Source organism: Cynocephalus volans, chromosome 3 (genome assembly GCF_027409185.1).
Source record: "Cynocephalus volans isolate mCynVol1 chromosome 3, mCynVol1.pri, whole genome shotgun sequence".
Taxonomy (NCBI): Eukaryota; Metazoa; Chordata; class Mammalia; order Dermoptera; family Cynocephalidae; genus Cynocephalus; species Cynocephalus volans.
The window spans coordinates 63,420,665-63,440,818 of NC_084462.1; the positions used below are offsets into that span (position 1 = coordinate 63,420,665).

At 51.2% G+C, this 20,154-nt stretch overlaps 1 protein-coding gene across 1 annotated transcript in view; it reads left to right on the plus strand.

The window, feature by feature from the left end:
- Positions 1-20,154, plus strand: part of TMEM266 (transmembrane protein 266) — a 67,425-nt gene that overhangs the window by 8,090 nt on the left and 39,181 nt on the right. The window contains exons 3-4 of the mRNA XM_063088415.1: positions 11,525-11,679; positions 14,647-14,720. Coding sequence (XP_062944485.1) covers positions 11,525-11,679; positions 14,647-14,720 — 229 coding nt within the window. The remainder of the gene's footprint in view (positions 1-11,524; positions 11,680-14,646; positions 14,721-20,154) is intronic.

Consider the following 20,154-nt stretch of genomic DNA (forward strand, 5'->3'; position numbering starts at 1 on the left):
AGAATCCTGAGGTGTCTAGGAATTATCTAGCCTTCTGCCTCTGGGTTGGCTGCTTATTTGAGAAGAGAAATGCTCTTGTCTCCACCCAAGTCATTGCTAAAAATAACCTTTTCAGAGACAGCACTCAAATGCAGCCTGAGGAGCCACAACCGATCTGTCCATCCTGGCCATCTCAAACCTAGCCTGCCACAAACTGAACTGTCTTTTCCCAAAATGTATTTTCTACAGCCCCAACCGGTGGAACCTAGACGTTGTCTGCCCCCACCAGCCCATTACTACCAAAATGTGCATCTAGGCTCTTTTACAGTGACCCTAAGCCTCCTTCCTGCCTCAGTAGGAGCCAGTGATTTCCAAGACACCCCAAAGCTACATGAAGCCTGGCAGTCAGTCACAGTCACCACTGGAATCTGTGTTCCTTCTCCTCCCTTGCTCTGGCTCCCTCTCATCCATGTCCAGTGCCCATGAAGCCACTGCTGCCGATGGTGTCCGTTATGGGAATGCTAGCCCCAAGTACAGGGACTTCAGAAGCCAAGAGCAAGTACAGGGGCTTCAGAAGCCAAGAGCCCATGTGGCATGGTCTCTATGCAGGGTGAGGAGGGAAAGCTCCCCCACCACTGATTCTGTACCATGCTGTATATGCACTGCTTACGACCACAGCCCTGGTCCTGTTTGCTTCTGGCCTTTACCCCTCTACACCCAGGTCTCTAGTTCAATCCGGGGGGCTGCACTGGCACATCCTGTCAGCTACACCATCTTCCTTTCCCTCCCTCCTTCAAAAGTGATAACACAGAAACCTCCTTGCGTGTCCACAGAGGCCAACAGTCACTCAGGGGAGGGGCAGAACGGGGACAGAGGAGGTGTCGCAGCATGTCTGAGCCCCAGCTGAGTCAGCCACAGTGCCCTGCTGTATCGATCACCTGAGACCAGCTCAGTTCCTTCTCCCTCAGGCTCCTGTTCTGTTGTCTCCAAGTCCTGTCCATGTCGACTGCCTTAACATCTCTTCACTACGCCGTTCTTCTCACAAAGGATTGATAACACGACCAGCCAGCTGCTTTGGATTGTGTGTAACAGAAAACCCATCTCCAACTCGTTGGCCCATGTAACGTGGAGCCCAGAGCTAGGGCAGCTTTGAGGTTAGTCCAGAGACTCATTAGTATCAACAAGAACCAGATTCCTTTCATCTGTCCACTCGGCTGTCAACAGTGTTGGCTTCATTCCGACGCTGGGAGGCTCCGCTCATGGCTGGTGAGAGAGCTGTCTGAGGTGATCAGTCCACACCCTTCTCATTCATGTCTGGCAAGCGAGAAGGGCTGCCCGTCATTTTCTTTAGAGAGCCACAAAGAACTTTCCTAGAATCCTCCAGCAGCTCTCTCCTTATGTCTCATTGGCTAGAATTGAGTCACATGGCAAGGGACATGGGAAAGTCCAGAGTCCAATCTGACCTACTCCTTAAATGGTATTATTTTGCAAAATACATTGCTGTTACCCCAGTGGGGCAGGGGTAGTATGGCTATAGGAGAGTCACCCACAATGCAGCACAGCCTTTAAGAGAGCCAAGTCTCCAGTTATAGCCTCGAATCCCAAATTAGATCTTAATTTCACTGAGCCTTTCTAGGCATTGTTTGGTTTGAGAAAGATCTGCCCTCTTGGACTCTTTCTTCAATAATTTGGCCATCTTGATTCTTTCCCTCCAATGCAATCTGACCTGTGTCCATTGTCCTGGTGGACAGTGCTGGGGCTTTCTGTTGCCTGTACCAAGAGCCTCTATTCCTTGTCCTCATTCTTTAGCATTGGACACCACCCCATTCGGTGGTGGGAAAGTAAGGTGCAGAATTGCTTCCCAGTGAACCAACCATCTACCTTTGGAAGAGGAACACTGACTTTGTAGGAGGCTAACTCATGGCACAGACTAGAAGTTCCGCTTTCTCTTCACAGACTACAGTACATTGAAGGCCTGGTTGGGTTTCAAGGTCTGGGCAAGACAAGAGGTCACAAAAGAGGGAAAATCCAGAGAAGCCAGAGTCTTTACCCTAGAAAGCCTGCAGTCCGGGAAGAGAGAAGATGGTGATGCATATGTGTGAAGAAAGGGTGGTGCAAGGCAAGAGTCATCATCCCCATTTTGCAAACAAGACTCTGTGGTCATATAAGGAGACAGTGCACCCCATCTTTTTGGTAAAAATAGGATGCAGAGAGGGTCATGGAAGAGTGGGTGGGATAGCTTGTCAAAAATAAAAATAAAGTAAGAAATGAAAGATATTCAGCATTTATTATGGTAATATTTTCTATCTTAGAGTTCTAAAAGTTTCAGCCTGAGAGGTCAGGGCTGGACTCCCAGACAGGAGAAGTTTAGAGGAAGTTTGGGTCTTGGGTGGGTATAAAGGGATGTTATTACTTGGAGATGATACCAATGACAAATTTTTGCCAGAACTTCACTGCCAGAAGAAGAAAACATAATGGGGGCATAGGGATATTTTCTGAGATGTCAGGTTAGAAAAATAAGACAGACCCAATATAGCAAGCATCTCTAAATAAGGACTGCAATAATTTTAGATGTGCCAGCAAGCAAAGGCTGGGGGCAAAGAGAGGGAGGGATAGGGACCTACTAAGCTATAGCCCAAATACCCTTCTCTCTTCCTGTCCTGTCTACCTTAAAGACCACATCCTCCAGAAGCTCTTCTGTCCCCCCACCCCACCTAAGTTAACCCAGAGCCCTTTGCCTACCTCTGTCACCACATCCAGGAGTGACACTGGGCTTTCCTCCTCTCTTCCTGAGTCCATCTCAAGTACTGGACCAGGTGCTCCCTCAGGGCAGGTATCAGATCCTTTGAGCCTGGAACAGAGGGGGTGTTGATTGATTGAATGAGTGAGTGAGTGAATGGGTAGGGCTGCATTAAGATAGAAGAAGGAGAAGCCCAGTTCCATCTGGAGAGAGTTGGGAGCTGGCCCCTGGGTCTATGTGGAGTTGAGGAATAGCCATAAGGGAGGGACCAGGCTTCTCATACCTCAGGGGTCAAAGCCATGATCTGTGGCTGGCCCACCTCTTAGCATCCCTGCTAATTCAAAGCCCTCTCCACAAAGTCATTTTAAAAGAAGTCAATCAGATTTGCCTCAGAACATACCAGCTTCACTTGGTAAGATTTTAGCATCCTGTTAGAAGAAGGGAAAGCCTTTTGGGGTTCAGGGTTGAGAGTTAGATTCATCCCTGCCATGACCATGTGAGTGCAGAGTCTGCAGTTCTATTATCACACGGCTTATGAAGTCTTTTGTGTCATTTTTCCCCCAAGGAGAGAAAAAAGGAGCTTTATTTATCTACTTTCTTGATGTGAGGGACATTTGCATATAATAAAATACCACCCCTTCCTCTGGCATAACAGCTGTCCCTGGACCCCAAGCTGACCTTGTGACCCCTGATTCCCTTTATGTTTTTAGAAGGTTTGGGCTTCCAGGAAGGTTTTTGATGCCCCAACCAAGGAATAAAGATTTAATTCAGATCAAAAATTTATCCTGGTAAGCACAGGTTAGCCACCTTTCCTGTAGTCCAGGAACCCCAAAGATTTTCATTCATTAAGAAGGCAATAAATTCTCAGATTATTTTCTCAACAAAATATCCACCCATCCCCACCTACTTTCAGGGCACAGGGTGTACGGCCACGAGCGACCACTAGATGGCGGCAGAGCGCCTCTGACCACCTGGGGGCGGGGTGCCGTCTGCGCTGCCTGGAGTGAGGGGACGAAAGTTGAAGTGTAAGGCCAGATCCCCCAGGAGAGTGAGCTGAATTTATGGCGTCTGGGATGGGGAGGGGGCCCCAGTCATCTGTGGAGGCACCTGGGATCCAGACTTTGGTCAGATAGACGGAGAGGGAGCATGGCCGACCCAAGATTTGCCAAACCACAGCAAACCCAGAGGGAACTGGGCTGGGGAGAAGTGGGGTGTGCCTGAAAACTGTAGCTGACTGGTTCCCACCCGGTTAGGAAGCTGACCTAACCCAGGCAGCCCTGCCTGCAAAGCACAGCACAAAGAAGATTCTCAGACTTGTGGCCAGTTCCTGAATTGAGGACTTCAGGATGGGAAGGAGCCTTGTGGGTACTTGGTCCACAGCAACCCATTCCCTCCCCTAAGTCAAGCTTGAACCCCTTTCAAGGATCTGGGAAACCACTCCTTGACCACATCCTACCTACGTGGCAGCCCTTCCGAGATGTGTGGACAATGCCCTTGGCTGCCCTAAGTGTGTGTTGGCCTTTGTACCCCCAGAGAACGGTTATGTGGCTTGCCAAATGGAGAGACAGCTCCTGCCTCCTGGCCCTGAGCCCTTGCCACCACGCCCTGCTGTCTTTTCCAGAGCTGGTGTTTCCAAAGATGCAAGAAATCTGAGATTCTAGGACAAGCAAATGTCAGACTCTGGTGACCCTGGCTGCACACAACCCTTGTCCCGCCTACTCCCCGAGGCAGTGGGGCTAACCTTTAGCTCTGATTGCAGAACTGAAGCTGTCTGCATGGAAACTTCAATTTATTTAGTACCTCACAGGCCTGAGAGAGTCACCTCTCCCCTCCAACATGGGAGTTCTTGTTTATTGAAGTGTGTTTATGTGCTCATATTTCTAGGTCTGTGTGTGCCGCTGTGGCTTGCCTCTTGGAATGGGTACAGGGAACGAAGGGGAAGCTTGACAGTGCTTTTCCTGTTGTTCTGGTTCTCCCTGGGAGAGTGATAAAGAGGCCCCATGAACCAGTTCAGATATTCAGTAAAATGGTGTCCCTGTGGTCACTAGATTGATGATTCTTACAGGTCCAGAATATGTGTGTCTTTGGAGAAGTCATACACATGGGAGCTCATTTCCCTCTCCTGCTTTTTTTTTTTTTTTCTTTTTCTCCTTTCGTTTTTCCTTTTTAGAGTAGCCTAGGACTAGGAGCTCGTTGCATTGTCAGAGTTCACTTACAAGGCTGTAGGCTCTGTGACAATGGAGGCCCTGTTCTCGCTCCTGTGCCCAGCACCCAGTACAGTGCCTGGCATTTAGTGGGTGCATAATAACTAGATGTGGAATGGAATGAATGTTGAAACTTCCTATATTTAGGTAATCAATCCCCTTTCTAATGCCCACTTATCTAAATGATCATCATAGTTGATAATGTTTAGTAAGCAACATGTTCTGGGCTTTACAGACGTTATTTCTAATATTTTAAATCTTCACAACAACGCTGCAAAGGCAGACATCTCCATGTTGGGAATTAGAAAACTAAGGCTCAAAGATTGCACTCAGCATTTAGTCAATCAATGGTGGGGCCGTGAATTGCCACCAAAAACCAAACAGATGGAAAAGTCTGGCTTTCCCTGCCATGTCATCAGAGAAAAAAGTTAAAGGACTTAACTTTTAAAACAGCTCGATGTGTTAACATCTGTAAAGTGCTCAGAACATCTCCTGGTGCATAGTAAATATCTTCTAAGAGTTTGTTAAATCTATAAAAAATAAAGACCAGGTCAATAATAGAAGTTAGATTCCAGTCATCCTCTTTCTCTAACAATATTTAATCATCTGGAATAAGTACAGTAAGAAAAGTAGGGCCACAGGATGTTCTGCTGACCATCAAAACTGCCACCACCTCCAGCTGTGACACCCAGATCTCATGTGTTCAGTATCACAGAACTGGAGCACATGGGGCCAGGAGGGGGCCTCAAACCACTCAATCTCAGGGTATTAATCTGGACTGCAGGTATCCTTAGATGAGCCATCAGTGAGATTCAAGGAGTTTGTGCACCCCTTGAAATGTTATGCATGGTGTTGTGCTTTTGTGCATTCTTTGGGTGTAGGACCCTCGTTTCCATCAGTTGTTGGAGAGCTCTGCACCCCAGAAGGTTCTAGGCCACTGGTCTAGCAGTGCCTCCCCGAGGTCAGAGTTAGGGCAGGGTGGGGAAGGCCAGTGCTGGGGCTTCATTCTGGCTGCTGCTAGAGGACGGCTTCTAGTCTCACCCTGACTCACTCTCTCAGCTACTTTTCTTGGTGACTTGATGGATGAAAATCTCAGTGTAGGGCTGACAGGGCCATCTGGTCTGGCTGCCTCCAGGGGAATAGGTTTTCTGTAGTCTACTACTCCTCTGGGGGCGCCATGGTTCTCCACTGCCTATGAGCACCTCAGGACAACTTGAGGGTCTCCACAGTCCCCTTGCTCTAAACACTCCCCAACTTCCACCCCAGGAGAATCAGTGTGGCCACTCTCCTGTCCCCTGTCATGCCACGGCCAGCCTGGCAGCCACAGCAGCCTGATTGCACAGTGGACTGTGGAGTGAGAGAGGACAGGCCCCCCAGAAGCAAGCCTGACGCTCTGTATCTTGGCACCACATGGTTCCGTTCACCTTCCAGAACAGGGCTGTATCAGTGCCAGTCTTAGGAACACTGCCTGATGGAGCAGTGACCTGAGCCACCTCCTTCCAGGCCACTCCCATGGCTTTACCTTCCATGAAGGATTCTTTGGAGATTTAACAAAGTTTATTTTCATATTCTAGAATTTATTCTCTCAAACTTTTATCCAAACATCTAAGAATATAAAGCAGAATCAGCAAAGATACCCAGCCTCCCCTCCAGCCCCAAGATTTCTCTGAGGCCTCAGGAGTGACTACCTCACAGTAGAATACTCGCCCACCTGCTAAGAAATGCCATCTGGTTGTTGGTATTTGCAGACTTTGCCAGGCTAAGCCAGCCCCCTGGAGCTAGCTGTCCCCTCGCTGTTGCTGCACCTAGATAGGAAATTGGGAGACGCCTGCCCTCTGGTGGCGATTCCAGAGATAACACCACCTTGAACTGGCCCGGTGCCTTGAAGGGCTGGATGATGAAGGGATGGAACAGGGATCTTTTGAAACTGGACACATTCTGTTTTGCTGCTAAAACACACTCTCCTAGGAATGTCTGAGTCATCTGAATTTCAGAAGAAATTTTACTAGCAACTTGGGATTTCCAAATACAGAGTCAGCTGGAAAGTCTGCAGCTTCAGCCCAGCCTCCCAACCCCCCACCCCTCAAGGGCTCTGTCCTGGAGCCCTGGGGTCCATGGTCCTACAGCAGTAGAACAGCCCTGACCCCTGTCTCTGCTCTTCGAATAGGAGCTCAAAGCCCAAGCCTACTTGGATGCACACTCACCCACAGAAACACAGCCTGACTGCTTCACCGTCGGCTCATGCCGGGCTGGCGCTCCCCACCGCTGGAGCTGGCTCGCCCCTACTTGCCTTCACTGTCTCCTCTCTTCTGCTCCCAAACTCCTTTTGCCGTGTCCCGTTCACCTTCTGAGATACCTGTCACCTCTTGCTAGACCACCTAAGGCAGCAGCTCTCACCCAAATCACCTGGGGTCTGGGAGTGGGTTCGTGCAGCCCCCCTTTATGCAAATCCCCTCCCCCTGTGACCCCAGGACAGTGCACATGGGGGTGGACTCAACTGAAGCAGCCAGAGGGAAGACCACCTGTCAAGGAAACATGGTAGCCAGGGGCTACAGTAGCAGGTGAGGACTGGCTGCCTGGGGCAGAGAGGGGTGGAGTGGGGGTGGGGTATGCATCCAGTCGTCGGTGGTTCTCAATCCAGGCTGCACTGGGAACCAGCAAGAGAGCTTTAAAAGTCCCAGTGCCCAGGCCACACACCAGACCACTTAAACCACAACCTCTGGGATGGACCCAGGCCTCTGTGTTTTGCAGTCTCCTCAGGTGGTTCCAATGTGCAGTCAAGACTGAGAACCACATCCCAGGCCCCGTGACACTCAGCAGGCTCCGTGGCCCAGCAGCGTCAGCATCAACTGGGAGCTGGTTAGAAATAGAGTTTTGACCCTGCCCTACACTCACTGAATTAGTGTCTGGCTATTTTGATCAGTGCCTACGGAGCACTAGTGGGTGTTCAGCATTCACTTGGCTTCCAGATCTTCCCCTGCCTGTTTCTGAATCCTGCCTTCTGCCTGGTCCTCTCCCTGGCCTTTCCCTGAGTATGCACTGGAAGCAGGGCCAGGCCAGCTATCAGCCACCTTTAGACCACAAGGGACTCCAAGCACCTGCCTGCCTCTCTTTTTCCCTGCTAGGATGCCCAGGCTTGGCCCCACCGCACTTGCCACCTACAGCCTCCCTCCACTCCAGTAACCAACTCCAGCCTAGCTAGTAAATTTTTCCAACAAAAAAAAGGAAAATCAACATTCAGTTTTGTTTTGTTTTTTTTGGCAGCTGGTGGGTACAGGGGTCCAAACCCTTGACCTTGGTGTTATCAGCACCACGGCTCTAACCAAGTGAGATAACCAGCCAGCCTTAACATTTTAACATTTTAAATAGCAATACGAAGTGGCTTTTCCCTCCATGGAGGCAGGTCGAGATTTGAGTCTCCTGTTACTGGGGAACTGAATATACAGCAATACTTGTTCTGCTACTGAATGAAATACTTTGTTTCATTCCCTTCGCCCTTTGGGATTCCCATCTTGGGGCAGAAGGAGCAGTCTCTTAAGGGTGCACCCCATACTCAGGAGGTGACCAAAGGTGCAGAGGTTCCTTTCCGGCTCCTTCCATGGAACTTGAAGGTGAAGCTTCCTGCTGGCCACTCAGACAGGACACCGTCCCGGGCAGACAGCCCGCACAGCTGCCTTTTTCATTTATAACTGCCAGAAGGTGCTTGGCTCAAATTTCAAATGACAGTGAGATGGCATCAGTTTTAGGGGCCACAGACATTGGACTGGGTTTTAGGGAAAATGTGGAATTGGAGCTGGGTTTCCTTGGGCCCTGGAAAAGACAGTGCTTGCAGCTGTGGCGCAGGAGGGGAGAAGAAAACTTCCAGAAGTGCTGAGGCGGCTTGGATGGAGGCTAGGTGCGAACTTGGGGCAAGAAGTGTGAAAGATGAAAATAGGGCCGGAAGGGCGGGCAGGCGTGTCACGTTGTGGGAAAAGTAGTGGGGGGGGTGGGGTAGGTGAGACAGACGGATGGATCAGGAGATGAGAAGGGCAGCCAAGTAATGATAGCCAAAGATACCTTAAAATTCAAAGGGTCTTTTGGCTGATCACTCCTGTAGGCAGCAGCCTTAGGCTTCTGTGGGCCTCCAGCCAGGCAGTGACAAGGCTGTCCACCTGAGCACGGGGCCTTCCCTCCAGCCCCTCCGAGACAGGCAGCGTTCTCATGGGCTTTCCATTGGGTCAGCTCACCTGGCTTCTCACCTGTGTTCCAGGGTTCTTGTGCATTTCTCTGACCAAATCACAGCTGCCCTTACCTGGCCTCTTTGAGAACCCTCAGCTCTAACTTTAAGGCTATCAGATTTAGCAAATAAGGATAGACGATGCCCAGTTAAATTTGGATTTCAAATAGACAACACATCATTTTTTAGTATAACTATATCCTATGCAATATTTGGGACATACTTATACTAAAAAAAATTGTTCATTTTTTAATCTGCAATTCAAGTTTAAGTGGATGTCCTGTGTTTTATCTGACAACCCTACTGAGCACCACATGGTTTCAGTTTGGGGTTTACCCCGTAGCTTCTTGCTTGTGGGTCGGCCCATGCGAGTCTGCGAGAAAGTGGGAGGAAGCGTCTGCAGTGGGCTTCGAAATCTGTCTGCAGTGGGCAATGAAAGCTTTCATCAAGGGCCTTCACAATCTGGCCCCACTGACCTTGCTCCTCCTGTTTTCTGATTGTCCCATAATGAGAAACCCTCTCTTCTGACCTGGCTGGTTTCCTCATCCCTCATCCCATGCTCTTGGACCATGTCGGGGCTCACATCAACCCCCACCCCCGCTCCAAAGTGACCTCCTCCTCTTCCTCCATCACCTGTTGAAATCCTCCTACCTCTCTTCTTGGGACCAGCTTCTGAATCTGGGGACTGAACCCCTGTCTTTGCATTCCTCATAGAGCCAAGGACAGGGCACCTATGTCGTTCCCACAGGTACTAGAAAATATCCAGAAAGACTTGAATAAACCCAGTTTCCTGCCAGGTTTCTTGAAGATCTTTGAGCTTTGTCCTGCCTTCCAACAGCTGGGACCTCCTTCAAGCTTTCCCTGGATGGACTGTGAGAAAGAAATCTCCACCTCGAAGCAGTTGCGTTATTCCTTCAGGGAGAAGGGAGCACCTCAAAGTAGAGCTCCCCCTCCCAGCCCCGTGACACCCTGGGGATCTCCAGGAGGTGGGCACTTGTCCTCCTTGCTGCAAGCTTCAGCAGATTGGCTCCCCGTGGGAGGACAGGGGGTGATGACCTCATGTTTGGGACAGCAGATATCTTATCATCATCATGATCTTCATCATCATCATCATCATCAGTCCATTTCAGCTACATGTGCTTTACAGGTCAGATACATTCTCTCATTTAACTTTCAATAACCCTATGAGTTAAGGAGTATTATCCCCATTTTACAAATGGGGAGGTGGAGGCCGAGTGGTGAGGTCCCTTTGCACATGGTCCCAGGTGGCTGAAGGCAGAGCCAGAAGTCAGGACTCCCAGCTGATGCTGTCTCGGCCACTTCAGGGTGCCTAATTCTTCCTCAGCAAGGGAGGGCAGGCAGGTCCAGCTCGTAACTAAACTACAAGTCAGTGAGGTTTGATCTCAGCACCCCCAGCCCCGTACTCCCCATGCCCCTCAGAGATGCCCCCTCTCGTGTTTCTGGGGGGAGTGGATCAGATGCCCTGAGGGACCCACCCATCTCTGAGATTCTGTGGCCCCTCTCCACTTCCAAGCATAATCAGAAAAGATTCCGTCCTCAGTGGTCTCGCCTGTGTCTTTGAATGTGCAAGATCAACTAGTCAGGGGTTTCCCAAAAGACAGTCCATGAAATGCTGCTAGTCCCGCCAGTTGCTCTGTGACAAAGGGGTGCTATGGATCAACAAGTTTGGGAAACACCGATACTGTAATCCTTGTCGGAGCATGGTGATGTGCAGTAGCCCATTGAAGTCACTGAAATGTCCCACAGAGAAGAATATCCATTTAACTTCGTTTACCTGAATTTTCCAAAACTTACTCCATCGTGGAAACCTTTTTAAATCATGTAACATTTTTAACATTCTGTGGAACCAATGTTTCATACAACCTACGTTGAAAAACAGGAATCTAGTTCAAATATTCCTTTTTATAGCTGAAAAATGGAAAATCCACTCACTAATTCATTGAGCATTTCTTAAAGGCAAATTGAGATTCTCCTAAATGCCAGAGCCTGTGCTCGGTTCTGAGATACACAGAAGTATAACAGTAACAGCTCATTGTCACATAGCACTTCCACATAGGCAGACTCTACTAACCTACCAGAAGTTGGTGTCAAGCCATCTTAAAGATGGGGAGACAAGTACAGAGAGATGCCACGAGTTGCCATGGTCAGCACATAAACCCAGCTCCATCTCTCAGTGAGGCGTTTTACTCTCTGTGGCTCTACCCAGTGGCCTCTGGAGGAAGGCTGTGCTTTCTCGGGAAGCATAAAGCCAAGTAGAGCCCAGGAAGAGTGACACTGGTGGGTTTGAGAGCAGGGCTGTGGCCGGGATCTCCCCCCTTGTCCCCTCCTGCTCTCAGCCCCCTCTCCCCACTTTTGTCCCCACAGGTCTAACTGGCTGAAGCCGTGCTGTGGGAAGAGAGCAGCCGTGTGGCAGGTATTTTTGCTCAGTGCAAGTCTCAACAGTTTCCTGGTAGCCTGTGTAATATTGGTGGTGATTCTCCTGACTCTGGAACTTCTAATAGATATAAAGCTTCTCCAGTGTGAGTAGCAAGAGAGATACATATGCAAATACGTATGATGTCAATATTCAGTGTGTATTTGCACACCAGGGGTCCCCAACCAGCACAGTGTGATCTGCCCCCAGCCCGATGATGCTGCTGCCACGCCCTGGCCCTGTGGCTCTTGGGGAATACTGCAGGAGAGGAAGTGCATCTGGCAGCATCTTTCTCTCTCACCCCCAGCCTCAGTTTCCCCCTCTCTGCCCAATGTGGCCTCTTCAGTCCCCCTTCCCAGCATTCCATGATCAGAAACTGATGAGATAAAAAAAAAAAAAGTTGGGGACCCCTGTATGCATTTTTTTTTACTATTGTTCCCATTTAGAATTTTTCAGTTTGGAATTTTCTGTAACTTAAAGAGAATTCCCATTTATGGAGGCATTTCACCCTGTAGAAACGAATAATGACAGCAACCACAGTGATGATAAGATTCCTTGCATTTTTATACAGCTGTAAGTTGGCAGTGTTATTTATAGATATCGTGATAGTTTCGAAAGCACTTTTCTGTACATTTGACCCTAACAGCAATCCTAGGAGATGGGTAAGACTAATATGACCCCATTTTATATACAAGGCAAATTAAGATTTGGAGAAGTGAGAGGTATGCCCTAAGGAAGAGGCATTGGAGCTGGGACTTCAAGCCACCAGATCATTTAAACTGGTTGGCCAGTTCTCTTCCCACCATAGGCCCTCTTGGTGTTTGTCCTAGTTTCACATTTATGGGAGCCCGATGCATATGGCAGTAGGAGGCTTGTCTGCTATCTCTTCTGTCCTGGATGTCCCATGGCAACATGCCTGTCAGAGTGGGGGGCCTGCTTCCTACCCCTCACCCTTGCAGACCTCTGCTTGGTGCACCAGAGTCTGGACTCTTGGCTTTGGGTGAGTGAGTGGTTTCTAGTAGAGCTCCTGGTTCCCCATATATCCCTGATTCAGAAGGTGGATCATTCAAGTACAGATAAAAAGGTGAAATTATTGGCCTCAGAGACATTTCCTTTCCTGCTATTGGCAAAATCCAGGACTATAGATTCGGCTATCCCCAGACCCATTGGGTCATCTTGGGCTTGTTTTCTCAAATGCCCCGATTCCTTTTCTGGATCCTCTGTACTCGGGATCTGTCAAAGCTCCCTCCAAGTCACATCAGCTTTCTCTGCTCTCTAAGAGAAAATGATAGTGAACACAGAATAGCTTTTGCCTGGTAAGCCTAGTTGGGTTTTATGCACCTGGTGGCCCCTTGGTTCCAATTAAAGTATCTTCCAGCGTAAAGTGACCGGTACTGGTTTTACATTCAACCTGTCTTCAATTAAACCATGTTGTAGACTTTCCCTCCCACTCATCCGTACTGTCTGCTTTTTATGAGACCTGACCATAACGGAGGCTTTCTCTCCCTGTGATGGAGTGTACTCAGGGCCCTCGGCTGCTCAGGTTGTGACAAGGCATTGAGTAGAACTGAGAGCCCAGCCGACACTGGAATTTTGCTTAAAATTAAGTATCCGGGAGATTGATTTTGGTGGGAGATCCAATAGCAGCTCATAAAAGGCATTTTAAATTCCATAAAACGGACAATCAAAGATTTATTGCTCTTCTAAAGCAAACCGTAAAAAAAGGCACAGGAATTCATTTCAGAAATAATGGGGAGAGATTTTATGTTTTCAGAATCATCTGTAGGTCTTTGCGGAGTCGCACGGGCCCCAGCCTCTTGGTTCCCACTGGTATTCACGTGGCCTGGGATGGTAAAGAATCCATGGGGTCTCTGGGGCTCATCTTCTAAGGGTCATGTTGGCCCAAAGCCAGGAGACCTCAGAGTCTCCCACCTGGAACCTGGTATTGCAGCCTCTTCTCCTCAGATGTGCTCTATGACCTGGTTTTACCCCCAGGGTTTGCAGATTCCAGAGCATCGGGAGAGGCTGTGGGTTACTCTCTTTCAGGCCAGCCCCCACCCACCCACCCTCCCTGCCCAAGGCACTGGGTATTTCCCGCTGGCCCCCAGAGGATTCTGAACAGGGTGCTATGCAGGCCAGTCCCAGGGTGTCTGCCAGTATCTCTTTTAGGCCTACCCTCTGGGGAGCATCCCTCCCACCCACTCTCCATCAGAGATCACCTGACCCTTGTCCAGAGCCCCAGCACCCTGCCCTTGGCCTCTCTAGCTGATAAAAGATGCCATGCTAGGGTTTGGAGGCTGGTCGTGGCTTCCTGTATTTTAAAAGAGCTTCCCAAGATAGTGTCTTAACTCCAAGGATTGACTGGTAGAAGATGGTGTGGAGGTGTTTAGTGGCTGATGGCTGTCCCCACTCACCTGGAAGGCAAGTGGAGCAACTTGGAAGTTTAGCAGACCCCAGCCCACTGGCTCTGCCACTTTTGGGTGGGGAGGCTGAGACCCCCTCCCCATGTGCAGCTCCCTCTCCCAGTCATTGCTCCAGCCTTCTTTCCAAAAGACCCTGGCCGACACCACCATCTCTGCCGCTCAGAGTTTTCAGGATGAAAAGTCAGTGTAAGCTTACCCTGAGTCCCACTAACCATACACAGCACTTTGGGGTGAATTGTGGTGTGGATTTCTGAAAGCCCGTCCAGACTGCACTGGCGCTGTCTACCCAGGCCTGAAAGCCACGAGGTCTTCATAAGCCCCTCTGGAGGGCTCCTCTCCTGGAGACTGCCAACAGCACAAAGCCCACCAACGACTAAGCAGGAGCTCAGAGAGGCAGCCTGTGGGGGAGAAGGAGGCAGCCCCCTTGGGCTGGAGGAGAGGAGAACAGCAGCGTTGGCCCACAGACCTCCTGCCATCTCCATCGCCGACACCACTTAAAGCTGCCCTTGTTCTCTGACCTGATTTCCACCAGGTCTAAATGTTCATGTGAGCAGGCTCTGGGGTCCCAGAGGTCTGCCTTGATGCTGCGAAGCCCTTTCTAGCAATGTACCTAATTCCTTGCTCCTAAAATTGACCCTTATTTGTTGCAGTTTCCAGCGCATTCCAGTTTGCTGGCGTCATTCACTGGATCAGTCTGGTCATTCTATCCGTGTTCTTCTCAGAGGTAGGTAAAGACTCAGGCCCTATAACCTCCTCTTTAGGGAATCTGAGAAAAGCAAGCTTTGCTTCTGTAAATATCTCCTGGTATCAGGCCCTCTGCTAGCCCTTGAGGCTGCAAAGAAAGAGATGCGATATGGGGAACCAAGTTCTGCGCTAGGAGGTGGCACGGGGGCGGGGCACAGACACATGAGGAACAGCTGTCGGCCCAGCCAGGGAGGTTTGGCCCAAACAGGTAACGCCTGAGTGGAATTTCAGAGGATGAGCCGGTATTGTCCAGGTGAGTGGTGGATGAGAAGGTGAGACCAAGTGTGACATAGTTGAGGGAGCGCAAAGGGCTGGTATGGCCAGTAAGGAGCAGGTAGAAGGCCAGGCTGAAGCCAGGGAGCCTGGAGGTGGGGAGCCTGGCATGCAGAGGGCAGAGAGGCATGGGGTCACAGGGCTGGGCAGTGGACTTGACCTGGTCCTGCAGGGACACAGGGTCTGACTAGGCTGAGAGATGCGCCCCCTCAATGTGAGCAAAGGAGTATATTTCTGGAGTGGTGGGTCAGGGAGCGTGGCTGTCCTTCAGTGTTGCTGGAGTGGGCTGATAAAGACCATGTCTATATTTCCATCTGCAAAGTGAGAGGAAAGAGCTAACTAGAGGCTCCCCGGCCGCTGGGTTTTAGTGTAGGAGCTGAGCAGCCCAGTGTGGGCACAGAAATGTTTGGGAAACCCAGATCCCAGCACACTCTATTTTTACATGGGGGTGAGTGCCACTTCCTCTGAGCAGTTTCCAGGCTGGCACAGTGATACTCTGGCCTGCATTTGAGGGGAGGGCATTGGTTTGGGGCTGCTGCAGGCAGGGCCTCCCAGCAGGACTGAGAAGGCTGGGCTTTATCCCATGGGCTGTAGGTGGTCATTGAAGGATGGGAGATTTCATGTGGAAAACCAGCTCCTCCTAACAATGCTGAGGATGGCCCAAGTGGGCCATTGTCCTACTCCACCCTGTACCCCTGCCCCCCCGCCATAGCTACACATGAGCCCATGCAGAGTCCCAGTGGAGCCTTTTAGCGTGGTGCAGCAAATGGGGGTCGGGAGGAGGCAGAAATGAGTGAGGCGCAGGGCCTATTGGGAATGCACACGCACACAGAGCGCACATGAACTGCTACACTGCAGGTACAGGGGACTGTGGGCCCCAGAGCACAGTGGGGCCTTGAAGGAAGAAAGGACGCTGAGGAGGAGGAACGGCCAGGGCAGAGGTCCAGAGATAGAGTGTAGGTTGCGGTGTGAGCAGGGAACCAAGGAGTCAAGAGTGCTGGGTCTTCCTGTGGGCCAGCCCTGGCCTATCTGATGGCTCTGCTCTCTCTCCCCCAAAATCAGGGGAGGGCTGGACCTCGAGCCTCAAGTCCAGAATCCTGAGTCTGGGTGCGGGATGTGAGTCTGGGCAGCACATTCCAAGCACAGAACATACTCTTCCCCAGGCCTCCTCGGCTCCTGCAGCGCGTGGAGTTGGCCAGCAAGCCTGGGTCTGAGGCTCAGACCCTGGGGGCAGATCCCAACACTGCCTTCCTGGGAAGTGTCCCGACCAGCTCACCGAGACCATTGTCCTGGAGGGCCTGGCCCCCCAGAGCAGAGTGCCTGCTCCCCAGCTTAGTGCCCCTGTGAGGGTCCTTCCCTCCCTGGCCTGCAGTCTCTGCTTGCGGGGATTCCCTCCCACAAACACATGGGCCACGGCCAGATGTCTCCTTGATGCAAACCTTGGAAAATGTGCCGTGTGTGTGTGACTGCCAACAAAAATGTTTAATCAGTTGCTGCGGTTGTTCCCCTCTATCCCTCTGCTTTGGTTTTATTGGCTTTTGCAGAATTTATTACCCAGCGTTAATTTGGCATTCCCTTCCTGTCACTGCCGGAGACAAACCACCTGAAACAGACAAGGCCCTGTGCAAAGGAATCGCAACCTCAGAGCTCCCCACATGCACCCCCAAACCGGGGAGGGGTGGGGGCTTCCCAAGGCTCAGCAGGGAAGGCTGGGTCTGCAGGGGCTGGGGGAGAATGGCTGGTTCCCTTACCTTGGACCTCATCAATGAGAAGACAGGCAGTGGAGTTACAGGGGAGACGTGCCTCCCTAGCACTCCCTGCCCAGCGCAAGTGGAGAAACTGGTGCCCAGGGGCCTCAGGATGAGGTGGCCCAGCAAGTGAGTGTGGGTTTCCATGGTCACACAGAGGGCCCAGGAGAACCAAGCATCAGAGCCTCGGTGCTAGAACGGTCTCTTTGAGGTCCCCCACCCCATAGGGTAGAAAGCTGTGGAGTGTTTGTGCCCTTCACAGTGATTGGGGCACTTAATGGGAAGAGCGGGGGGAGCCCGATGTCCCTCAGCAGTGGATCAGGCCTGCATGTTTGCCTGCCGAAAATACTGCACAGACGAGGAGGCCAGACATGGCCAAAACCAGGCCCAGGGCTCTGGGCTCCTAGTCAGGTCTCTGGCCACTGTATCCCTTGTGGCCTTGAAACCTCAGGATAGGAGGGGACCAAGTAGTCTGGGGAAAATGCCAGGGCCAGGGCCAGGAATTGAGAAAGAAAAGGTCTGATGGAACAATACCTGTGACCACAGACCCAGGATGACTGGCGTTCCCTCCTCACCTTAGAGAAATAAATGTCACCCCTTCAGGTCTGGCCCCTTCTTTCTTGGTCAATACCGAGGGGCTCAGCCATGGGCCAAGGGTGAGAGGTCACTCCAAGCCTTCTAGGACTTAGCGAGTGGGCGTTATTTATTTCACAGGCAAATTCCAGAAAGATCAGACCCAAGGAGCTCCTGCCGCCCTGGAGGTTTTTGCTTGGCCCTGAGCAATATTCAACCCCCTGTCTCAACTGAGCCTTAGGACAGCCCTGGAAGGAGGGTAGGATATTTTATGAGTTGGGAAACTGAGGCCTGGAGATGTGTGGAAACCTGCCCAGGGCCTGCAGGAATGACAGGCGGGAACAGATGCAGGCCCCTAGGTGGGAGCAGTCCTCTGCTCAGCCTTTGCCCAGAGCTCTGAGGGCTGCTTCAGGAAGATGGGCTACCTTGTTCTGTGTGGGCCCCGGAGGAGGGAGCCAGGCCTAAAGAAGGGGTTGGAGGCTCGTTTGGGCTCAATTTGAGGATATCTGTTCAAACAGGCCAAGCTGTTCCACTGTGAGACAGATGCTTCTCAAAGTAGTGAAAGTGGGTCCCCTCAGTCAGGCAGGCTGGTGGCAGTGGCAGGGGGTGGGGTGGGGTCTCTGCAGAGGCCTCAGGTGAGAGTGGATGCCTGCAAGGCTTCCTGGGCCCTGGTATTCTAGGTCAGGCTGGGTCATCACGCTTCCACGTGGCCCTGCAGCACCATGAACAAACAGAGCCTTTGGAATCCAGATGGAGAATTGTGCAAACGATTTTTCCAAAGTGCAGCCTTGCCCTTGGCTGAAACCAGGCCCAGCTGGCCACTTGGAACCAGGGAAGCCCGCTGCTCTTCTTCCTGAGACTGCTTGAGTTCTCCGGGCCTCCCAGCCAAGGCCAGCTCCCCACAGCAGCACCCACTGCAGGCCCTGGGATGTTGGCCCCTTCCCTGGGATGTGAAAAGGCCCAGGCAGCCCCAGCTCTTTCCCTGGGAGAGGAGGAAGCTGACCTGTAGCTTGCTGTCTAGACAGGGGCCTCGAAGCAAGGGCAGTGTGGACAGCTGCTACTCTTCCCTTCCCCCACTCTCTTCCCTTCCCTCCTGCTGCTGCTTTAGATGCTAAATTCTCATAACATAACTCTTTAAAATGTACAGTTCAGTGGCATTTAGTACATACAGTGTTGTGCAACCATCACCTCTACCTAGTTCCAAAGCACTTTCATCACCCCCAGAGGAGACCCCCATACCCGTCAGCATTCACTCCACATTCCCCCTTCACCCCAGCCCCTGCCAACTACTCATCTGCTTTATGTTTCTAAGAGCTTAACTATTCTGAATATTTCATATAAACTGAATCACACAATATGTGGCCTTTTGTGTCTGGCTTCTTTCACTCAGCGTGTTTGAAGGTTCATCCACATCGTAGTATGTATCAGTGCTTCATTCCTTTTTATGTCAAATAATAATACACCGTAAGGCTATACCACTTTTCATTTATCCATTCATTGGCGGATGAAGGCTTCTTTTACCATCAGCTATTACAGCCACCTCCTTTTCCCCAAAGTCGTCTCTTGGAGCTGCCCCCGGGCTGCGCTGTGTCAGGAGGAAGCCTGGCCTGCTGGGTGACATGCACCATTTGTCAAGGGAAGTCCACTGCCAAGTCACACTGAGCCAGGGCCTCATCCTTCCACGTCCCCAGCCACCCCGAGATTCCTCCTGGGAAAGCCCTGGTTGGTGAGCCTCAGTCATCAGGTGGGAGGCGAGAGGAGGGTGCTGTACTTTCTGCTCTGAGAGATGAAGGATGGACTTGCTTCCCCCTCAGTGTCTGACCAGAACTGGGCAAGAGAGCGCCAGTTTGGTCACTAAGTTGCTGTGTGGCCTTGGGCGAGTCACTGCCCCTCTCTGTGCCTCACCTCCCCTGCAGTAACATGAAGGAATTGGAGCTGTGCTGTGGGTTCCTTCCTGGCCCTAGCTGAGGTGGAGCCGCTGCTCACCCTTAGGGATGGAGATTTTCTTCTCCCTCTCCCTCTCCAAGCTTCAGAGAGGGCGATCGGGGCCCCAGGCCTGCCTCTCCGCAGCTGTGAGAGCCCCTGCACATGGTTTCTCTTCTGACCTCACTGGTCCCATCAATAAAGTGAGCAAGGCTGCCCCACACCCCGCCCAGGATGAGCCGGATAGGATGATGAGAGGGCCGTGAAAAGACTCTGCAGGAGGAAGAAATGGGTAAGATCCCAGAGCAGCAGACTTCCCAAAGGGTTGACTTGATTTTAGAAGGTTTGGTCCTGCTGCTCCCCCACCCCCTGCTGTCGCCCTGCCCCTGGCCAGACTGGCACAAGAGCTCACCTGTAGTGACTCCTTGCTGATTTTTTGCCACTGCCCAGAGCCCTTTGTTCCAGAACTCCTCCACCAGGCCCCCTTGGTAATTGTGTAGAGATAAAAAAAAAAATCAATGCCACTATGTGAAGCCATGTAGACAGCAAAAGGGGGTTCAGCTCACACCGTACATTTGTTTGTTTATTATAACAGTTTCATGGAAGATGGCAATCAAATGTCTAGGTTTCAAACGTTGGTATATTAGAACAGTTTTCCAATAGATAGATGTGTCCTAGGGTAGGAGTGCCTTTTTCTGTTTGCACAAAGGTGCCACGTGGGCTGGTCGTGGCCTTGTCACACTCTGTTCTTATTTTGAAATTGCTCAGGCTTGTGCTGCCCACCTGGCCGCTGCCTCTCCGAGTCCGTGCCTTCCTCCTAAGCTCGGCTCACCTCCCCATCTTCATCCCTTCCAGGTGGCCTGTCCTGACCACCCCAGCCCACAGGGACCTCCCCTC